The 21,581-nt window shown below is 47.1% G+C and overlaps 1 protein-coding gene across 1 annotated transcript; it reads left to right on the top strand.

The window, feature by feature from the left end:
• Window positions 1-874: 874 nt before the first annotated feature.
• Window positions 875-15,483, top strand: trim66 (tripartite motif containing 66). The gene is given in 19 exon segments (XM_049031304.1): window positions 875-1,004; window positions 2,277-2,401; window positions 4,122-4,293; window positions 5,971-6,100; window positions 6,304-6,420; window positions 6,727-6,841; window positions 6,990-7,136; window positions 7,449-7,566; window positions 7,693-7,865; window positions 7,867-8,823; window positions 10,167-10,361; window positions 10,558-10,678; window positions 10,803-10,875; window positions 10,962-11,157; window positions 11,323-12,074; window positions 12,167-12,299; window positions 12,381-12,455; window positions 13,209-13,361; window positions 14,534-15,483. Coding segments are annotated over 18 exon segments (3,873 nt in total). The 5' UTR covers window positions 875-1,004; window positions 2,277-2,392; the 3' UTR covers window positions 14,771-15,483.
• Window positions 15,484-21,581: the final 6,098 nt, after the last annotated feature.

The raw sequence follows: 21,581 nt of genomic DNA on the forward strand, positions 1-21,581 counted from the left end.
AATCCGATAGAATGTTACTGTCTATTCTTTATGCGCACTAGTGCGCTCACCTAGTGGAAAAATTTAGAATTGCTGGATTTTACTTTTAAAACATTTTCAGATTGTTTTTTATTTTATAATCATATTTATTAAAATGCCTTTTCCTGAATTATCGAGGGTAGAAATTAGAAAGAGGCGTGTATTGGTTTTTGAGTTTGACTTAAACCGTTACTAGTTTAATGATTGCGATAAAGATTTAAGGATGTTTTTTATTTCAGGTGGTGTCTAGTTATATACGTCTTGTAACTTAATTTAAATGTATAACATGCAAATCAATCTGCTGAATTGTATTAGTTTACAAGATCCAGTAAGCAGTACTGTGTGACAGTCATATGTCACCAAGTCACCACGTGACTGAGGTAGGGACTGATGTTCTTACTAAAGCAGGTGAATTACCAGCCTTAACCCACATCTGAAGCATCTGCCCTTTAAATCATATATTTACATCAATAGCAACATATACTTAGTTTGTCATTGGGCTTATTATTATGCTTTTTTGTTTATCCTGATTAGGATAAGCTGTTGGAAGATGGATAGATGGAGGGATGGATGTAGTTTTAATGAGATTGTAGTGGAAGCCTGGGGTGATATTCCAGCAGTTTTTAATGCTCATTATAGATACCTGCATTGCTATGCATGTTCTTTATAGCGAATGTTGAGCTAAAATGAACATAACTTCCTTTACCAGGGTACAGTTACTACAGGCAAATGAAGGAGAAGATGCAGTGCTTTGATAATGAGCGCTAGCTTAATATTTTACTTAGGGAGACAGGCAGCCGATCTGCATTTATTTTACAGGAAATTGAGAGATTTCTTAATTTGATCCTCCCCCTCTGTGTCCTGTCTTGTGACCCCAGCTGTCACTATGTGTCATCAGTAGCACAGCCCAAACCGCAGAGAAGAAGAGTTTCTTTTGAGAGGATGCTGTGCTGTTTTCAAAGGATTGTGGCACCAACTGCACAGAGGTAAGTGCTTTATTAACAGAAATGATTCTTTATTTAATGTCCCTCAAATGCTTGTATATAGTTATCTTTGGAAGGGCTGTGTGTTAAGCCCTCGTGTGAGGACTTGTATTTCTGCAGAGGTGCTGAGGAAATCAATGCCTCGTGAATTTGAAATTAAAATGAAAGATTACTCTGGAAGAGTCAAACCTGAACCTGACCTCTGCGAGTGATAATTGATGTTGCATGGGTGTGCTTTCAAGGGAGATGCGGTCTATGAAATTCTTATTAATTTCTGCTCTCCGGGGTGGCGCTGCATGGTGTTACATGCTGCCTGAGGATTGCCCGTCTGGCTGAAGGAGCTGGAAGGTTGGAGAGATTTAAGAACTGGCGGAATGCAGCGGAAGACAAGTTTGTGGAATCCTGGAAAACTTGCTTAGAGGGTGTGGGGAGTGTGATCTCCCGAAGCGGACCTCTGCAGTGCAGAATTGGGTAGAGGAAGCTGTCTGCTGCTCTGCACAGAGCAGAGCATCATCAGGGTGGGAAAGTAGTGAGATTTTGTAGGTCAGGTTGATGTGGGTAGCTGCTGCACAGCAGCCTGCGGTGGGAGTGGGTTTTGCTTTGGTTATTCACGCCAGTGTTTGTTTTCTTTGTTTTTGCTCCCTTTCTTCCTCCCATATGGTTGAGCAGTTCCCTCAGTGACAGCCCTCGTGTACGGTGAAAGTTCGGGAGTCAGTCTGAACAGACTCGCCAAAACCTTAATGCTTTAATGCTTTTTGGTGATATTCTAGTTAAGGCTGTCCTCAGATATAAAGGTGATGGGAAAGAGGTTCAGGAGATCCTTATCGGCAGTTCCTAACCCAGAAGCGTCTGACCCCATTTGGCGCGGTGCGGCGAATGGCTCCTCTGGGACCTGTCCCTTTCTGTGCCGGGATGGATGTGGCTGCAGAAGCAGGGCACCGGCGCTGTGCTGGGTTCCAGCCCAGTCTCACTGCCTTTTCACTGCCTACAATTTTCTTAAATATAGGTCATTTGGCCTTTGCTTCCATTTCGGGAAAGGCTTTGGGGGATCTTTTGTCCCAGAAAAAATTAATTATCCTTTTCTGCCTCCCCATTTCTCTGCCTTTATATATGGGCTCCTTTAATTTTTTTTTTAATTAAGTAGGCAGATTTGAGAGGTGCGTGGAGCTGCGTGAGTGGCTGTTGAAGCCCACACTGTGAATGGCAGTCTTTTGGGGGGGGGGGGGTTCACCTCGGTTCAGTGTGACACACGCCTCCTGCTGCTTCCCGCCGCAGGTAGAGCAGCTATCACCCCCCCCGTGTCTCCAAGCCTCCCCCCCCACGTCAGCCCTCCATTGCGAGAGTGGATATCTGCTTTAGCACAGTGAAGGAGCCGGTGTGCCATCGCTGCCATGGACAAGGTGAGTATGCCTCTCTCTCCATGCCGAGCTGGACTGGGAAGTGCGACTCGCAATGCTGCCTGTTCGGGAAACATCCAGGGTTTTGGATGTGTGAGATTAAAGCAGTTAATTTCAAATGTGACAGTTTAACTTTGTGCATGTCTGTAGAGCATGTATAAAAGAATGGGAAATTTTATGGGAGTAACTGATTTATTATTTAGTGTTTTATTTGAGCAATTAAAAAAAATATATGGTGTTTTAGATGGTTAATCGTGTTTATGTGCCAAATTACTGAATAAGTAAAATTCAAATAATTAGTTAGTAATTATTATATCAGTAGATAATGTATGGCTTTTATGTATTTTGTGGGGAAATGTTTCATAATGCGGTGTGTGGGATTGTACTGTACTTAATACTTCACTAGCCGGCTGGTCCAGTTTGGAATGGTTTCCAGTTGTTTTAAAAAGCCCAGCTCTAATCAGTCATCGGGGGTCACTGCGCCCGTATTCCTGTTAAATGGTATCACATGCCTTGGGACGTCCGACTGCTGCAGCATCATTTGCAAACACAGGAAAACGGAGGTGTGCCACTGGGTGATGAGTGCGCTATGCCCGGCAGCTGGTCCCTGGGGCTAGATCCAGGATGCTGGTGCCCAAGGTGCTGGTGTCCGAGGGCTGATGCCTTGGTGCTGATACTGTGGTGCTGATGCCCGAGGTGCGAGTGCCCGGGGACTGATACCTTGGGACTGGTGCCTGGGATGCTGGTGCCTTGGTGCTAGTGCCCGGGGGCTGATCCCTTGGTGCTAGTGCTTGGGGGCTGATCCCTTGGTGCTACTGCCCGTGGGCTGATGCCTTGGTGTTAGTGCCCGGGGGCTGATCCCTTGGTGCTACTGCCCGGGGGCTGATACCTTAGTGCTAGTGCCCGTGGGCTGATCCCTTGGTCCAAGTGTTCGGGGCCTGATCCCTTGGTGCTAGTGCTCAGGGGCTGATCCTTTGGTGCTAGTGCCTGGGGGCTCATCCCTTGGTCCAAGTGTTCGGGGCCTAATCCCTTGGTGCTAGTGCCTGGGGGCTGATCCCTTGGTGCTAGTGCCCGGGGGCTGATCCCTTGGTGCTACTGCCCGGGGGCTCATCCCTTGGTCCAAGTGTTCGGGGCCTAATCCCTTGGTGCTAGTGCCTGGGGGCTGATCCCTTGGTGCTAGTGCCCGGGGGCTGATCCCTTGGTGCTACTGCCCGGGGACTGATCCCTTGGTGCTACTGCCCGGGGACTGATGCCTTGGTGCTAGTGCTCGGGGGCTGATCCCTTGGTGCTACTGCCCGGGGACTGATGCCTTGGTGCTAGTGCTCGGGGGCTGATGCCTTGGTGCTACTGCCCAGGGGCTGATCCCTTGGTGCTAGTGCCCGGGGGCTGATCCCTTGGTGCTACTGCCCGGGGGCTGATGCCTTGGTGCTAGTACCCGGGGGCTGATCCCTTGGTGCTACTGCCCGGGGACTGATGCCTTGGTGCTAGTGCTCGGGGGCTGATGCCTTGGTGCTACTGCCCAGGGGCTGATCCCTTGGTGCTAGTGCTCGGGGGCCGATCCCTTGGTGCAAGCGTTCGGGGGCTGATCTTTTGGTGCTGATGCCTGGTGGCTGGTGCCCGGTGGCTGGTGCCTGGGGTATTGCTACCCAGGGGCTGGTGCCTGGGGGGCTGATGCCTGGGGGACTGACCACAGATCGCTATGTGTGTTCCTTTTGCCCCCCAGCGCTGCACAGACTGCCGCGAACCCCGTGCTGCCCAGAGCCTTTGCACGCTCTGCAACAAGCGCCTGTGCTACCAGTGCACCAGCATGCACCAGGACCACACCCTGGCCATCCCCTCTGCATCCCCTGGGCCCCCGCTGCTGCCTGAGGCAGGCAGGAGGCATGCTTACATGGGTATGCCCCCTCCCCTCCCGTTCCCCGCCACCACCTCCGCTAATCTTGAGCAGGATAAATGTACAGAAGACAGACATCTGAATGTATAGCCACTTTATTAAGTAGGCAGCTTCATATATTAGTGCACTGTATCACAGTAATCCTGGTCAGCTGTGAGTCTACTATGTGTTTACTTCAGTAGGCAGTAAAAAAAGTGTGATTGGCTTTCAAGATGAAGCTAGTTGTGGTTTTGAAAAAAGCAAAACCCGCTCTCTGCAACTGCCCGTCACTGTGACTTTTAGCTATTTGCGGCTTCCCACCTGTATCTGCATGGGCCCCAACGTGTGAGATCTCAGCGCCGTGTGCAGGAAACACACAACCAGGATGTGTTCAGTGCCATGCCAGCCATGCATGTCCTGTCCAGTGTTCAGTAGTGGAATAACGAGTTCAGAGGCCCCAAGATGCACTTTCCGTAGGCCCCTCTTCTGCTCCCACACCCCCAAAACGATACAATGACTAACTATAAAACTATTTAAAGTTAGTGACTATGTAATAATTTCCACTTAAAGAGAATGTGACATTGTATCAAATGAGAGCAATCACATCAGAAGAACAACAAAATGGCAAGCTTACACTTTCACATCAGTCATAGGCAGCAACAGTGACTGCATTGAATAAACGCATCTCAATAGCAGTAACGCTCTTGGTATTAGAATGTTTTCCTCCATGCTTTCCTAGCCTAACGCATTTATCAGGCTCATAAAATCCATTTTACAAAGGAAACAGAGTAAGTGTAACAGAAAATATGCAGAGTGCCAAAACAGATACATATAGAATTATCAATCACCAATCACCAATCACCAACTGAATGGTAATAAAAACAAACAAACAGACTAGCCACCCAATAGGGACCCCTGATTACTCTGGGCTCCTGGACTGTAATAATACGCCCCTGCTGGCATAGCATGACATGACCAATGAAATGCCAGCTCCACCACCCTGGTGTCTCACCTGAAAAAGGAAAATATTTTAACAACATTTATCCATCCATCCATCCATTTACCAAACCGCTTATCCTATTGGGTCGCGGGGGGTCCGGAGCCTATCCCGGAATCAATGGGCACGAGGCAGGGAACAACCCAGGATGGGGGGCCAGCCCATCGCAGGGCACACTCACACACCATTCACTCACACATGCACACCTACGGGCAATTCAGCAACTCCAATTAGCCTCAGCATGTTTTTGGACTGTGGGGGGAAACCGGAGTACCCGGAGGAAACCCCACGACGACACGGGGAGAACATGCAAACTCCGCACACATGTGACCCAGGCGGAGACTCGAACCCGGGTCCCAGAGGTGTGAGGCAACAGTGCTAACCACTGCACCACCATGCCGCCCCCTAACAACATTTAATTATTATTTAAAGATTTATAAAGTACCTTGATCTCATCCAGAACCCTGTTATTCATTACTGGGTTGTTCATATGCAGTTCTTGTTTGAAGCTAATTCTTGATTGGTGGGGCCTCTATTGTAAGCCATTACCTGATTGGTGGATCTTCTATTGAAAGATATTACCAGATTGGTGGGACCTCTGTTAAAAGCTATTACGTGATTGGTGACAAATCTATTGAAAATACACTACATCTGCCCAGCTGGCTGCGCCTGCACCCTCTAACCCATAGTTTCCTTGCGCAGGCCCCAGCTGCTGGTCCAGCAGCAGTCTGCACTGCCACTACCACAGGCAGGAGCCACTGGACCTCTTCTGTGAGACCTGTGACCTCCTGTCCTGCAGCAGCTGCCACCTCTTCACCCACAAAGACCACAGGTGCGCTAGAATAAGAGCCTTGTCATGACAGAGATGGCAGCTCATCTCAACCAGTGTGCTCTCGCTTGTTAAGAAGTGCCCATCAAAAGCATCAAGCTGCTTCAAACAGGGGATCTCCAGTTAGTGCTCTTAGCTTTCATCCTGCATTGTTGGGGCCACCTGTCTGGCACTGACACACACTGTGCATTGCTCCATGTCCTCAGGCTGATTCATGTGGGAAAAGCTCTTCAGGAGCAGCACTGGCTCTTTGAGAACCTGATGGCCCAAGTGGAGGACAAGCGATTGGTGGTGGGGGACGTCGCAAAGCAGATAGAAGCCAGGTGAGGGCCACCCCTAGCTTCTGTGCTGCATATACGGCTGGAAGCTTATTGTTATTTCATAAAGGTGAGCAAAAACAAAATGCTGTGAGTCTGATCACTCTAGATCTAGCACATCTGGATCAGTGGAAACAGTGGTGTTGAACATATCTAACTATTTTTGAGGTCTAACACATGCTGGAACCGAGCAATAAACTAATATGCCAAATGAATGATCATTGCGGAGCATGGTAATGATCAGCTTTACATGCAGCTAAGCAGGAATAGGTCTTTCCCCGATCAACGTATTGATGTTTGTATGTTTCCCAGGTTACATTCCATAAAGAACATGCAGAGGAAAGCAGAGAACCAGATTAAAATGGCGAAGATGATCATGATGAATGAGCTCACCAAACGTGCCAACCTGCTAATAGAGCAGTTGGAGGTCAGTGACCTGTCCGATGGGCAGGGGAGTGGGTTCACGAGTGGGTTCACGGGTGGGTTTATGGGTGGGTTTATGAGCGGATTCATGAGCTGCTTCAGCCTCGACTGAGTTTAACCTCGGCTTTGGGGATTCCTTCCCCTGCTTGTAGAAGATCTCCAGTGAGGTCCGGCAGAACCTTGAGACCCAGCTGCAGGGGGTGATAGAACTGTGTGCCCAGCTGGGTCAGGCGCAGAATTTCATCTCCTGGGCGACGTTGCACAACAGGAGGAACCCGCTTCTTTTTAGCAAGGAACTGGTATGCCGGCTGTTCGTTCTGGTCTCTCTGTTGCACTTCTATCGAGGCCCGATAATAGTGATGTTTTCCCTTTCTTTTGCCGATTAGGTAGAAATTAGAAACCTTTAGGTACATGATGTCACTTCCTGGTTTCTTTTTTGATTGCTGCTTTGTCTTTTCTTTGCGGTTCCCTGGAGGTGTTGATGAAGTTGAAGTACTGCTTTGTTTTACTTGAGGTTTTCTTATTAGATATTTTACTTGCACTTCTCAGCAGTTCAAAAAAAACCTCAGCAAAGAAAAAAGGCTACCTGTCTGACATGACTTCTCCTTCAGATCACTTACCAGATGCAGTGCTTGCTGGTGTCCCAGCTTTATTCTGACCTGGCTCCCCCTGTGAAGATCAAATTCAACTGGGACGCCAGCTTCTGGACCAGGCAGATTTCCACCTTAGGTAGGTCTGTGCAGACATCACTTGCTTTTCTATTTGTATCTCTGAGAGATGACGAGCTTCGTTTCAGATGTCCTTCTTAGCTGAGCCTTGCTGACGTCTCCCTGTGCTTCACTCACCCCGCTGTAGGTCAGGTAACCACTGAGGGAGGAAGCGGTCCTCACTGTGAAGGTGGCGGCTGCCCGAGCGTCCTGAAGCCCCAGCCGATCCCCTGCACCACTGCGCCGCTGTCTCTGTGCCGCAGTTCTTTGGAGCAAGGCTACGGATTCCGGCCCCAGCTGTGCTGCGCTCACTGCGCCACCCCCCCCCAAGTCAGACAGACCCCACCCTGACCTGCTGATAGGCCACACCCGGGTTCCAGCTCTGGGCCAGGGGTCGCTGTGTCACCCCTTAAGCAGCTATCCTGAGAAGAGTCTGCAGCGAGCTCAGCCAGTGCAACCGAAGTCCGTCATGAAGTCCGTGACACGGGTGGAGGATAAACGGCCGGAACAAAACCTTCATGGTCCCAAATGCATCCGGGCCGCCCAGTCGCTCCCATCACTGCACCAGGGGGCCCAGCTGGTCGGGCATCTAGATCCCCACAACGGCCTGGTGCCTGTTGCCCATCCACAACCACTCCCTGCGCAACACTTCGGCCAGGCGCTATTGCCCACGACGGACACCTACTACCTAGGCTTTAGCCACTCGCTGCCTAGGCAGCCAGCACCTGCGCAGTCGAGCCTTCCAATCACGCTGCAGTACTCCTCAGAACCCAATAGGTCTGCGCAACTTTCCCCGGGTCCTGAAAGGCAGCAGGGGCGGCCAGCCGCCATCTGGAGCAAGCCAGAACCGGCCCCCAAACAGATAGGGCTGGCTGCAGACTGGAGCGGGTCGCTGCCAGAACGACAGGTCACACTCACATGCGCGGAGCAGAGTTCAGGAGATACTGGCGAGCAGCAGGTAGTTGGACACTGCAGCAGGAAGGAAGATGGCACACAGCAGTTGCCAGTGGCTGCAGGTCTGAACCCAACAGACATGGTCAACCACCATAACCAGGCAGCCAGCACTCAGGGCACCGCAGATCCTGCCAACGCAGCCACTCCGCCTACCACAGCATGTGCGGGAACCAATCAGGATGTGCAGGGGAAGCATGCAACTGCGCAGCTTCAGCAGAGGAAGGAGCAGGCAGTCTCCCCAGGACCAGGGACCAGCCCTGAGCGGCAGGGCAGACGGCAGCCAGCTGAGACAGAGCAGCGACGGCTTGACAGTGGTGATCAAAGGGTGAGTGACAGCCCCCCCCCCCCCCCCCCATGCGATGGTGCCCCTACCATTCCTGCACTTACATATCATTCAGGACTACTCAGTACTTTGAGCTGATAGTGGCCAGACCCCCAGCCTAAATATTTACTTTTTGCAGACACTTTTGCATATAATGTGGCAGATAATACAAAGAACTGTGCAGAAGCTGTCTTCGGTATTTGCTTCTAATCAGTGACCAGTGTACGAGCTGTGGAAACAGGTGCTATATATACCAAAGATGAGGAAATAGAAAAGTTACAAAAATATTCATTTATTTAAGGATCACAAACGGAGAACAAGCATTTTACATTGTGGGTTTATTTCTTACTTATTGGCATATCCTGTCGTCTCTCTTAAACAGGAAGTCCTTTGAATGATGTAATCGAGAAGCATTGCGTTTAGCTGTCAGGCTGGTGTACTCTGCACGGTGTGGCCCACACCAGAGCATGCTGCACCCCCGCCCTGCACCACCGCCTCACTTCCTGACTCACTTCAGTCCACACACAGGATGCGTCTCGCCCTCCGTCGCCCTCTCCTGGGCAGAAAGGAAATGCAGTTAGTTAGGGCTCTTTAGATGATGCAAACCCTCCCTGAAGGCCATCACTGTGATCGTACATCAGTGTGCTTATGGGAGCCCAAGTCTTTGCTAAGTGTCAGGTAGGTGAGGCCTCGTTCCTAGGAGGCTGCCTGGTGTTTATTAACCTGAGCCAGGGGAATTCTGAGAGATCAGTGGTTTGCCTTGTTATCTCCCAGCCTGCAATCCATCCATTCCAGATGCAAATAAACACTTTCCTATGAAATTACACTCTTACAAGTTTCCAACCCTGCCAGCATCACAATTTGCAGTGTCCACCCCCCCGAACTGAGCCAGGGACACTTCGCAGGTGTGTTCCACTAAAAAGGCTGGTGGGATTGGCTGCGCAGTGCATAGGGGTGTGTGGGGAATGGGCGGGCTGTAGCTAAGCAGCCTGCGTCCTCCCAAACCAGGGACCTGCTACCATCAGTGAGAGACGTGTGTGAGTTCTCCTCTTGAATTTGTGAAGTTGCACTAAGGAGACCCGCATCTACGGTGTGCCTGCGACCGGCGTGCGAGATTGTGTACGGTAACCACTGCTCTAAGCATGTCCTGGGTTATGTGTGATCGCGTGTTGGGTGCTGTCGCATGTGTTACTCTGGTGCACTGGTGCCTCTCGTCATCCCGCTTCCGCCACTATTCCTCTTCCTTCTTGAGCTGTTTGCCGCAGTATTCCTCTGGCCCACATTCTCACCGTGACCGTCATTCTCACATCTTCTCCTCGCCTCACTTTCACTCTGCCCCTGGATAGAAATCCACCCCTCCCAGGATGTTGGAGCCAGACCACGATCTTCCCAGAGCATCGCTGCAGGGTGCAAGACCTGGATCCCGAAGGGCCCCAGAGGAATGGGCGGCGCCACTTAGCAGCCCTCTAGGGGGCGACTCTGCAGGGTCCACCCTCAGCTTAGCAACAGTCTCCAAGGAGCGGGGACAGGCTCCTCGCCAGGTAACCACATCTCTGTGGGGATCCTGCAACTGAATCCCCTGATTGCAAAGCCAAAGCCTGTCCCATCAGTCCATAGCATTGCAAAAATGCAATGAAGCCCTAAATCTGATCAGGAGAGAAATATACTTGTGACATGAAATCAAAGCTGATACAACCCATTGTGACAAGCGACCCCCCCCCCTCCTCCCCCCCCTAGGGTGACCGCAGCTCGCCACACGTGCAGAGCCCGATGTCAAATGCGGCAGTGAGCCTGAGCCGCAGCAACAGCGCATCTCTACTCTGTGTAACCCCTGTGACTGCATGTAAGACGGAGCCAGGTATGCGGCTCACTTGTCAACTGTCCGGCATTCCCACGGAACACGTAGTCTGTGATATTTTTTTTCCTTTTGATATTTTTACTTATTTTCTCATCTAAACATTTCTAAATATCCATATTTTTAGATATTTGCCCTTATGAAGAAATTATTTCTGGTGGCAAAGACAGTTCTTCTACATCAAGGAAAGAGCTACCAAGGTACCACAGTTTCTCTTCTATCCTGATGAATGCTCCATGTTATGCATGGTGGAGATGATGTGGCTCTTTTGCTTTTCATGTGACAGAATGGGCCAAGGGGTGATCAAGATTCCAGGAAGCTCTAGAGTTCCAGTCGTACGTCTGGAACGACTGAAGATACGAGTAAAGCCAGGGTTTCTATCAAAGCCACCAGTCGATGGAGAAATCGGACCTGGTGCCGACTCAGCATTGAAAAGAGAGGGCGCTACCACTGAAGATCCACAGCAGAGGTTATCTACCAAGGTGTGGCCACAAAAGGCACCAATTCTGTTCCTCCAGATGTTATGACGCATAAGTGATTGCATATATTAAAGTTTCCAGAATAGCTTATGCTTATGATTTATGCTTTTGGTGTCCACACATCCATCCTTGGTTGTAATTTTGTTTCTCTCTTTCTCTGTGTTTCAGGAGCAGGCTGCTGCTCTTTGTTGGTCACCTTTAAACTCTGAGACCTTTGAACAAATATCAGCTGACATCCAACCATCATTCAGCCCTGATGCTGACGTGCAGTCCTCTGTCCGGCCGAGATCAGAGGAGCCGCTGTCAGAACTTGCACCCAGCACTAGAGCCGAACCTGAATTGGATCCTGGTCCACCGGCTGAATTGGACCAAAGATCGGAATCAGAACCAAGCTCTGAGTCGAGTCCAAGATCTGAGTCGGAACCAAGATCTGAATCTGATCTGCCGTCAGAATCTGAGCCAGATTTGGATTTAGAGTTAGATGTGGAATCTGAGGCAGATTCAGAGTCAGAGCAACAGCCAGAATCAGATCCAGGATTAGAATCAGATTCACCGCTTGAATCAGATTCTGACCTGGAATCAGAACAGCAGCCAGAATCAGATATATCTGCGGAATCAGAGCCAGAATTTGAATCACAACTGGAATCAGAGCAGGACTCAAATTCAGATGCTGATCAAATACCAGAGATAATTGCAGAGTCAGATCCGGATCCAGGAGGCCTGTGTGTGCACGGCGCAAGTCCCCACAAAATGGCTGAAGCTGTACCGTTGGAGAGCGATCATCATGAGGAAGCTGTAGCGATGGAGAATGAGGACTTTTGTGCCGTGTGTCTGAACGGGGGTGACCTGCTCTGCTGTGACCGCTGTCCCAAGGTGTTCCACCTCTCCTGCCACATCCCACCTCTCCTCAGCTTCCCCACGTGAGCACACGTCCCACATTATGCTTTCCTGTTTTAAGCTGTTTTGTGGGGTCAGCGCTGGCAGTAATCTTGAGCTATGACTGCCCCTGCAGGGGAGACTGGGTGTGCACGCTTTGCCGGGACATCCAGGAGCCGGAGATGGAGTATGACTGTGAGAACATGCGCCATGCCGCACAGAATGCTGGGAAGGCCACGCTGTACGGCCTGTCCCCCTATGACCAGAGGGTAGGTCAGGGTGCTTCCTGTTAGACCGTGACAGAGGCTCCGTTTCACATGGTCATTTCCGGTTTACTCTACCCTCCACAGAAATGCGAGAAGCTGACGATGTCCATCGCCTGCAACATCCTCAGTGCCCCCTTCCACGAGCCGGTCAGTCCACTGGTGAGTCTCTCGCTAGATCCCAGTCAAAAAAAAAACAGGCAAAGCTCAAAACCTACCAGCTCATACACACACAAACGAACCAAAGATTACAGAGCTAGTTACATCCCATCCATCCATCCATTTTCCAAACCGCTTATCCTACTGGGTCGCAGGGGGTCCGGAGCCTATCCCGGAAGCAATGGGCACGAGGCAGGGAACAACCCAGGATGGGGGGCCAACCCATCACAGGGCACACTCACACACCATGCATTCTCACATGCATACCTATGGGCAATTTAGCAAGTCCAATTAGCCTCAGCATGTTTTTGGACTGTGGGGGGAAACCGGAGTACCCGGAGGAAACCCCACGACGACATGGGGAGAACATGCAAACACTGCACACATGTGACCCAGACGGAGACTCGAACCCGGGTCCCAGAGGTGTGAGGCAACAGTGCTAACCACTGCACCACCATGCCGCCCCTGAGCTAGTTACAGTGAATTGAAAAAGAAAGTACACCCACTTTCATTTCAATTCAATTTATGTATCAGGACATACTAAAAAAAATGTCCTGATACATAAAACCATAGAATCTTCTTTTTCACATGAAAATGCCCATTTATTTGCAGCTTGAGGACCTTACTAAATTTCTGGATTTTCTCATTCAGGCGCTCATCATGAAATTTATGGAATCTTAATTATTGTTTAATTGCAATAAACACTTACATGTAACCATGGCTACATGCATGCGATTCCTTGTTTCTCCCATGTAGGCGCGCCATTACTACCAGATAATCAGGAAGCCCATGGACCTGTCAGTGATTAGGAATAAGCTGAATAAGAGGAACCCGCTACACTACTACACACCGGAGGAGTTTGTGACTGACGTCTTCCTGATGTTCCGCAATTGTGCCAAGTTCAATTATGTGAGTTTGCCTTCATTATTGTATTCCCTGGATGTATGGTTCTGGGACCTGTAAGGCAACGCTGCTTACTGAAAATGGAGGGAAAGGTGACTGCAGAAGATTAAGATGCCCTTTAGTGATCCTAGAGGGGAATTTGATCTTATTACTCTGTTTGATCTTTGATGAATCTTCACAAAACATTCACAAAAACATTATATGGATGAAAATCTATACCTGATACTATGGAAGCCGAGAATGGCCGGCTACATGCATGCGAGCTGTGGATAATGTGTGGGGTAGGCTTGGGTAGTATTACAGTAATATTTTTGGTATTTTTGTTCAGCAAAATTTATCTTGGGCAAACTTCCCCCTGGCCTGTGAAATTTATTGTGGGGGAATTTAATTATGTCACTTAGCTCTAGTCCTAGCCAGCCCATGGAAGAACAAGTGCAAATCTAGTGGAAATGATTGTATTGAGAAAAGTCACATGACATTAGACTTTTAACAAGGACTTCATATGGTCATACTGACTAGAGGTGGCGAAGTGGAATGTAAATGGAATGTGCAACAATTCAATAGTGTCGTTACCAAGCATTCACATAAAAACACATTTATTGGGTATCACATTTCCAGTTGATCCATCCAGTACTTCTAGAGATTGTAGAGGTTTGGGGTGTGGGAGGAGTAAGGATTAGATGAGGAAGGAGGCGACAGGGCTGTCCGGGGAATACAGTGCTGTTGCTCTGACAGCATCCTTTCTCGTGTAATCGGTGCTTTTATCTAAATCGACATACATCTGAGAAAGCAGGGGTAGTCTGTCCCTGGATCAGCTGGGGTTAAGGGTTTTGCTCAAGGGCCTTGTGGTGACATCACTTTGCCAACCACAAGATTTGAACAGTAACTTTCCGATCAGGGACACACAGGCCTAACCACCCAGCACCCCAAAGGCCAAAGCACTGGGCCATGATACCAAACTCCCTGTATCCAGGGAAAAAAAATGTTGGTAAGCGGTTACAGGAGATAACAAATACATGTTCTATAGCCTAAATTGTCAGTTTGTATAGATGGATGGACAGACAGATGGATGGATGAATGGATGCATAGGTCGGATTTTGTCAGGCTATGGGGAGCTGAGCGATAGTGACGTGGTTCTGTGGTTCTTGTTCTCCTGGACTCTGTTGCTCGTTTTGCAGCCAGACTCCGAGGTGGCCCAGGCTGGCCGCAACCTAGAGGCCTTCTTCAGTGCCAAGCTGCAGGACGTCTTTCCTGATAGGGTCTTTCCCGTGCTGGATGATGACTCGGACAGTGAGGACTACGATGAGGCCTACCGGGCCGGCGTGGCTGGCTTCCTGTGGCCAGAGAAGAAGGAGCAAAGCCACCGAAAGAGGAAGAGGAGGCATTCGGCCCACTGGAGGAGACAGCACCTTTAACAGGGGTCATGTGACCAGCCCGCTGCCAGTCCATGTAATTACATGATTCTCCTCAAGCTATTATGCTATTGCAATATTTCAGGCATATTTATTAAGATATGAATTACTCAGTTTCCTTTATCAATATCATTCTTAGAAAGCTGACCTTATATCTGCCCTAGAATATAGTCTCATATCATGTTACTTCATGTCTATATATATATATATGTGCATTTTTATAAATTTATCCTTTTATAAAATGTATTTTCAGGGTGTCATTTGTTTTTACTTTAGACACGTTGCATAATCTGGATATTTTAATGGGATGTTTGACTTGCAGTTTATTTGCAGTCTCAAGTGTATATTCTCTACATATTTGTAAATCTTGCCAGCTTATTGGTGACAGTCTATGGTCAGGATGTAAAGGACTCACTGCCATGTATTATACAGTAGCTCTGTTTAAAATAAAATGCTGTCATTTATTTTTTTCATATGCTTTTTATAAGCCTACTCAATACTACCCCCTTGCTCAGAGGGGCCCTGCTTTATGGACCTGCTGGATGTATTTGTAGGTTTTTGCTCCTTAACTAAAAGTAACCCGACACCCCTACTGTACCTCTTGTAGCAGAAAAACCAACCAGATTGTCCAGTAGTAGCTCCGACTTCAGCAGACTAACACAAATTGTCAAGCTCACATTGCGCTTTGAGGCAAATAAAACTATAAGAACCTACAACGCAGGGTGTCCTGTGAAATTGATTTAAATGTTTCTCTGTATTGAACCAGTGAGGAATTCACTGCATACACATTGCGAGGATTAGCTCCCGGCACATTACCAGACTGTACCTCTGCGTCAATAGCATCTAATGACGTTACTGAGGTCTTGCCGGTGTTGTTTTCTAAGACAGGCTTTTGAGTTAGAGGGCTGGGGGGTATTTTCTGTACTTTGCTTAAATCATCCGAGATCAGATGCCTCATCTTGGAGGAGTTAATGCCAGTGAAACTCATCTGGGATAAGTCAGTTTTTCAAATGCAGCTGTGTAGTAGATTAGTTTAACTGGATCCATTTATTCGAGATGATTGTGCGCCCCTGCACTGCATGAAAAGCCCTTATATATCAAGCCTAGAAAACATGATCAGCAAGTCTTTGATAGGCTGCAACAAAATGACGAAAGGAAGGGCACGCTTTTTCACACAACCGGAGCAGGACCTTGTATTAGAAGGATATGAAGAATTTCAAGAACTAATATGCACAAGGGGAGACACGGCAAAAGCAGCCCAAACCAGAAAAGGCGGCTGGCAAAAAGTGGCCGACAAATTAAACGCGGTTGGTCATTGTACTCACTGAATGCAACGTTTCATTTCCTATGTGTCAGATTAATTATTATTTAATATGTCATAATTCCAGATCAAACGTAAGCACAATGAGCTTGTACATATGCTATACACACACACACACACACACACACACACACATACACATACATATATATACTTCGCCTAGTTTGACTTTGAATATAAGGTGCTAATGAATTTTTGAGGTACAATATTCCCCCTCGGCTAAAGCGGTATCTTTCGAAAACAATTTCCTCCGGGAACAATAAAGGATCTTGCCGATCGCGCAAAACCCTCTATGTATGAAATTCTCTGCTTATAATTTGCGCACCGATATCAATTTGTCACTCATCCATGAATGGTGAGGCCATGACTGAATGGATTTTCATGCACGGACACTGATTAAGTGTATGAGCTAATCCTTGTTTACATAGAACAAACCTGCTCTGAGCAGGTTCGAGGATTTGGATGTATTGCTACGACAACACATCCAGCAGGAGTTTCGAAAAACCAACAGATCCAGGATCATGGCAAATTGTCAACAATTACATCCGGCTAAACAAGTAATCCACATACGGAAAATACCCCCCTGGTGCTGTTTCTGGTGTTTTTAAGGATTTCAGTGCCAATAAATGGAAGCTGGTACGGGACAGTGAAAATGGCATCTCGGGTCCTAAGCGTAAGTCCTTATCTACCCACATGCTGGTCTTCGAGGAGCAGAGTGGAGAAATGGATAGAGATTCTAGGGAGGATTTGTACAGACTTGGATAATATAGGAACCCTTCATGCCCGCTGCATAGTATTTGTGTACTGCCCCTTTCAAAATGCTTCTGTGTTTGATTTTATTCTATACCCAGCTGAATGGGATCCCAAAGGGAATTATTACATACGTGGTCATGCAGACACAAGCTGACATTCCAATAAACGTATCCTGGCCTTTTCTTCATGGCTCCTGCTCCCAGACACGCCACCTGTGTTTTGTTATTTTCCCCTTTTTAGATGCCGATCGCTGTTTTTCCGCAGCTTATAGAAAAAAAAAACAAAACAGTTTGACATTTAAAATGATTTCAGGCTCACTTGCCTGGGAAGGGGGGCGGGGTTCTTGTACCTTTTTCCCATCAAAATACTTAATGTAATCATACATTTAAGCTATTTAAAGCAGAGTCATTTCCAGTTCATTTTTTCCTTTGATAATTTGCCTAATTACTAAAATTCATTTCTTGAGCTTGCCAATCCCTATTTTTAACCAGTGAATTCACTTGAGTCAAAATAAAGCGGTAATTTGCTGGTAAGACACACATTTAGACTTCCAGCTGTCATTAATGTAGGAAATAGCCCACCTCTAATGATCATGTTTTTAATGTTTCTAGCACAAATGTTTAGATGTTTAAAGACTCCTGCAAAATTCTGGATAATTTCACATTTGCTACAAACAAATGCCTGTAAGGGATATGGTAAGGATAACATAGATCATTCTAAAATCCAGTTTGCCCTCACAAACCCTTTACTGGACATATTTTAGCAAAATGCAACACAGTGACAATATACATTTTTTTTTCAATTTGCTTACTCTTTTCTTTCTGAACCGACCAGAAAGATCCTATCGGGAAAAACTGCCAAGTTGACTATAATAGCTGGAAGCTGATTAACAAACTTCCGCAATGCTGCGGCACATTATCGGTCCTATATCCGCATTTGTGCCAACCTTTGTTCTGTGGGCCGAATGACTTCCAGCACCATTAAATACTCCCCTTCCCTTCAGATCATTTACTCCAAAGGCTGCTCTAAATGTAGGTCTATTACAGTTCTTTCATAACAACAAGAGGCACTAGAATGGTCAGGGCTTTGTCATATAAACTGCCTCCTGATCACGTTTGTGCTGGCTGAAAATATGCAGTGCTTGGGTTCTGAAGGATGTGGACAGGAGACCATTGGGCTGGAGCTGTGGTGGCTGACAGCAATGTGTGGTGGGGGAGGGGGGGGCTTTCTGCACATTAAGGAAGATGGTAAGATTAGCCTTGGATTATTTGAGTAGAAATGAAAAACACAAGGATGGATGTTTCTGTCTGTCCTAATTAATCAGCTCAGGAGCCTCATTAAAATGTGACCTGACTTCACTAGCGGTTCTCTTGCTAAGAGAAGCTAGAAGAGAAAGTCAACTCCTCGCTTTGCCTCATTGTAGCTCCTGCTGTAATTGAGGTAAGGATTCCTTAAAGGGGACTCATGATGATAACAGTCACCTTATCTTGAAGCATGACAGCTAACAAACAAACTCATTGTTGAAGCTTGAAATGTGAGGAATACAAGGTACATTCAAGTCTGAAGGTATCCTGATCTTTTTTTCTGAGAAAGAAAATACCCCAGAAAGCTGAAACTGCTGTCAATTCTCAACATAGTCTCATTCTCGATGTACACATTTTTCACAACGTTTACACCACGATTGCATGACTGCTGCGAACACTTCTTTAGGGGTCTGTTGTGTCCACTGTCATGCCTCACTCGTCCGTATCCTCCCGTGTGCCACACCCCCCTCACTACCTCGTGTCGAATTCCTGTTCGTCTTTCCTCAATCCTGTAATTGATGTTGCTACCTGTTTTGCCCCATGTGCCTGACTTTTTCCCCAGTAAAACGCTAGTTTCTCCCTCGCTTCCCCAATTCCCTGGACTCCCGCTCCTTTGTCTCCGCTCCGTGCCCATTCGCCGTGTAACATCCACTGGAAAGTCGCTGATGCAAGAGTGGCACGACTGGAAAAGGTGTGATCACAGAAAGTATCCTTCAGTGCTGGGAAAAGCCAAAAATCGCTAGTTGCTAGGTCAGGTGAGTGGGGAGCATGAGAAACCACTTTGGAGTTGATGTTGAGAAGAAACCTCTGAACAAGGGCCACACTAAGAGCAGGAGCATGTCTTGATGGAAGAACACGTGTGCAGCCTTTTCTGGACGTTTTTCTTGCAACGTTGGAAGATACTTTTGTGTTGCATGCATCCCAGTTTCTTCCACATCCAAGGCTGCACATGTGCTCTTCCATGAAGACGTGATCCTGCTTACTGCATGCAAAGTATTTCTACTACATTAATCTACTAGATCAAGTTAGCACTAGATAAAGTGACATAATACACTTGCCGTAATGTAGCTGTGCAGTGAAGGCCTAAAGCCATTCTGCCTTGCAAAGGTAAAACACAGTAATTACAGTGACACTGAAACTGAGAAAAAAAGTATACTATGCTACAGTATACCTTGGCTTTAGCGTGGATTGTGTAATTGCTGTGATTTTCATACTCAGTTTTCTGAGCATAGTTCAACTAAAATATTTTGTCATGAGATAAAAAAATGCCTAAGGGAACCGATTTCAGTCATAACTCAGTTTTGATAAAATATGCAGTTTCTGAGTTTCGCCATTGTAGGATAGCATTGGTGAATTGGTGACAGCTTTTATCATTCAGTCACATTTCTGAATACTGCAGTCTGAATGCAGTAATTGCTTTTGGGGAAAAAAACATTTTCCATAGAGAGGCACCATAAATCCATCCGATTCTCTTGTGTATCCCAGCTTGTGTACCTCATCACTAGGCAATAACAGAGTAACACTCGAATCAGATCATCCCCCAGCCTGGGAGTAACCCCCCAGTACCTGCAGAATTAAGACGCTTATTGCCTGTTTGTGGATGCTGTTATAAGAGTCTCTCCAGAGCCATCCAAGTCTCAGACACAAAGTAATCACTGCCTGTTACATCTAAACCTATTTACTATTGAGCCATAGTCGGCTGTCTGCCCTCGTTCCAACTTTGAGAGCACCTATCATCATTTAAACTGTTTCTGAGAACCGTTTTTTGTTTTGCTGACTTTAAAATATTGTTTTCATAACCATTTCTCCCAATAAAGTTGGCAATAAAGATTCTTGCTGCCATGCTGACTGTTCATGCTGCTTGTGTTTTATTTGGCCTGCTGCAAGTATGAGCGCCGTCCTTACCTAAACAACGACGGCCTCTGTACTGAGGGTTACGGAGGCTCCAGAGCCAGAGAGGGAAGGCGATGTGTAAATAGGCCGTGAAGGTGGCTTTGTTTTAAGGTGGCATCAATGTGAAAACAGCACAGCCTAATCCCAATAGACCTAATGCAGAGAAGTTGAGGGCCAGATGAACTCTAAATATGGGAGAAGCCTTTCAGTGTTCAGGTTTTTACAGGGTTTGTTTTAATGTTGTGTGACAGTTATAGACAAGAATCTCATCGGGGAATTGTGGTGCTTTTATTGGACCTCTTGCATAAGTTCATAAAAATGGCATCATAGCAGGTCAATACATAGTTATTTTTACATCTCTCTTCTTCTTTAACTGGGTTGCCCAATCATAGTCTTCAAGGACCTCAGAGTGTCACTTTCAGATGCTAATTGCGTTATTGAAGTAATTATTTAGATATTAACACAATTTACTTGGTACTAGTGCTGTAGTTCTCGAGACCGATCTTTTTTTATTTTGTGGTCTTGGTCTTGTCTTGGTCTCGACTCTGTTTGGTCTCGGTCTTGTCTTGGTCTTGGACATAGTGGTCTCGATGGGATAGGGAAAAAAAGAGAAAACAGTGCATCCTCACAGAACGGTATCATTATTTATTACGCGCTTCAATGCAAATGCAACCAGTCAGATGCATCTATTTTAAAAGTGTTACATTGTATACATTTTCTCAACGGACACTGCCAGTGCTTCACAGTCCACACACGTCATACACATCGCATCATAGGGAAGTCAATAAAGAAATGTCCGAAAATGTCCGCGAAGTCGGCAGTAATTAACTTTGGCTTTACAGAGCACAAAGAGTATATTTGCAAAACGTTCCAGAAAAAGAAACATTCTGCTGTATGCCGATTTTGTCGAACCACCTTGATGGAGACTGCTGTATGGGTATATTGTTTAATTGTTACAGTGGTGTTATTTGAGGGCGTTTGAGGGTCATGGTGGTGCAGTGGGTAGCACTGTTGCCTCACACCTTTGAGGCTAATTGGAGTTGCTAAATTGCCCGTAGGTGTACATGTGTGAGTGAATGGTATGTGGGCTGGCCCCCCATGCTGGGTTGTTCCTTGCCTCGTGCTTGTTGCTTCCGGGATAGGCTCCGAACCCCCCCCAACCCAGTAGGATAAGCGGTTTAGAAAATGGATGGATGGTGTTAGAGAAATATGTACTTTTTTTATTGTCATTTTGCTAGATGCCATTTCTTAGAAATAACACCCTGCAGCAGCTTGATCTTAATTTAGCAATAACACTTCTTAAGAACTGTCGCTTGAATATTTCCACCCCATACATGGTGATAAACAATGTTGAATGTTATTTGCATATCCTGTTTGTGTACCTCAATAAAAGATACTGCGAGGGGAGTTCCTCTTTAGAGATTGGCTGTGTCTGGCTGAGAGGCTGACACCTCAAGGTGAAGACCGGACTTCCCTTGCAGCAAGTAAAAAGTCATTGCAGCTGTCTGTGTTGTTCTGTGTTCAGAGACTGGTTGGTTTCCAA

This window comes from Brienomyrus brachyistius, chromosome 11, assembly GCF_023856365.1.
Source record: "Brienomyrus brachyistius isolate T26 chromosome 11, BBRACH_0.4, whole genome shotgun sequence".
Taxonomy (NCBI): Eukaryota; Metazoa; Chordata; class Actinopteri; order Osteoglossiformes; family Mormyridae; genus Brienomyrus; species Brienomyrus brachyistius.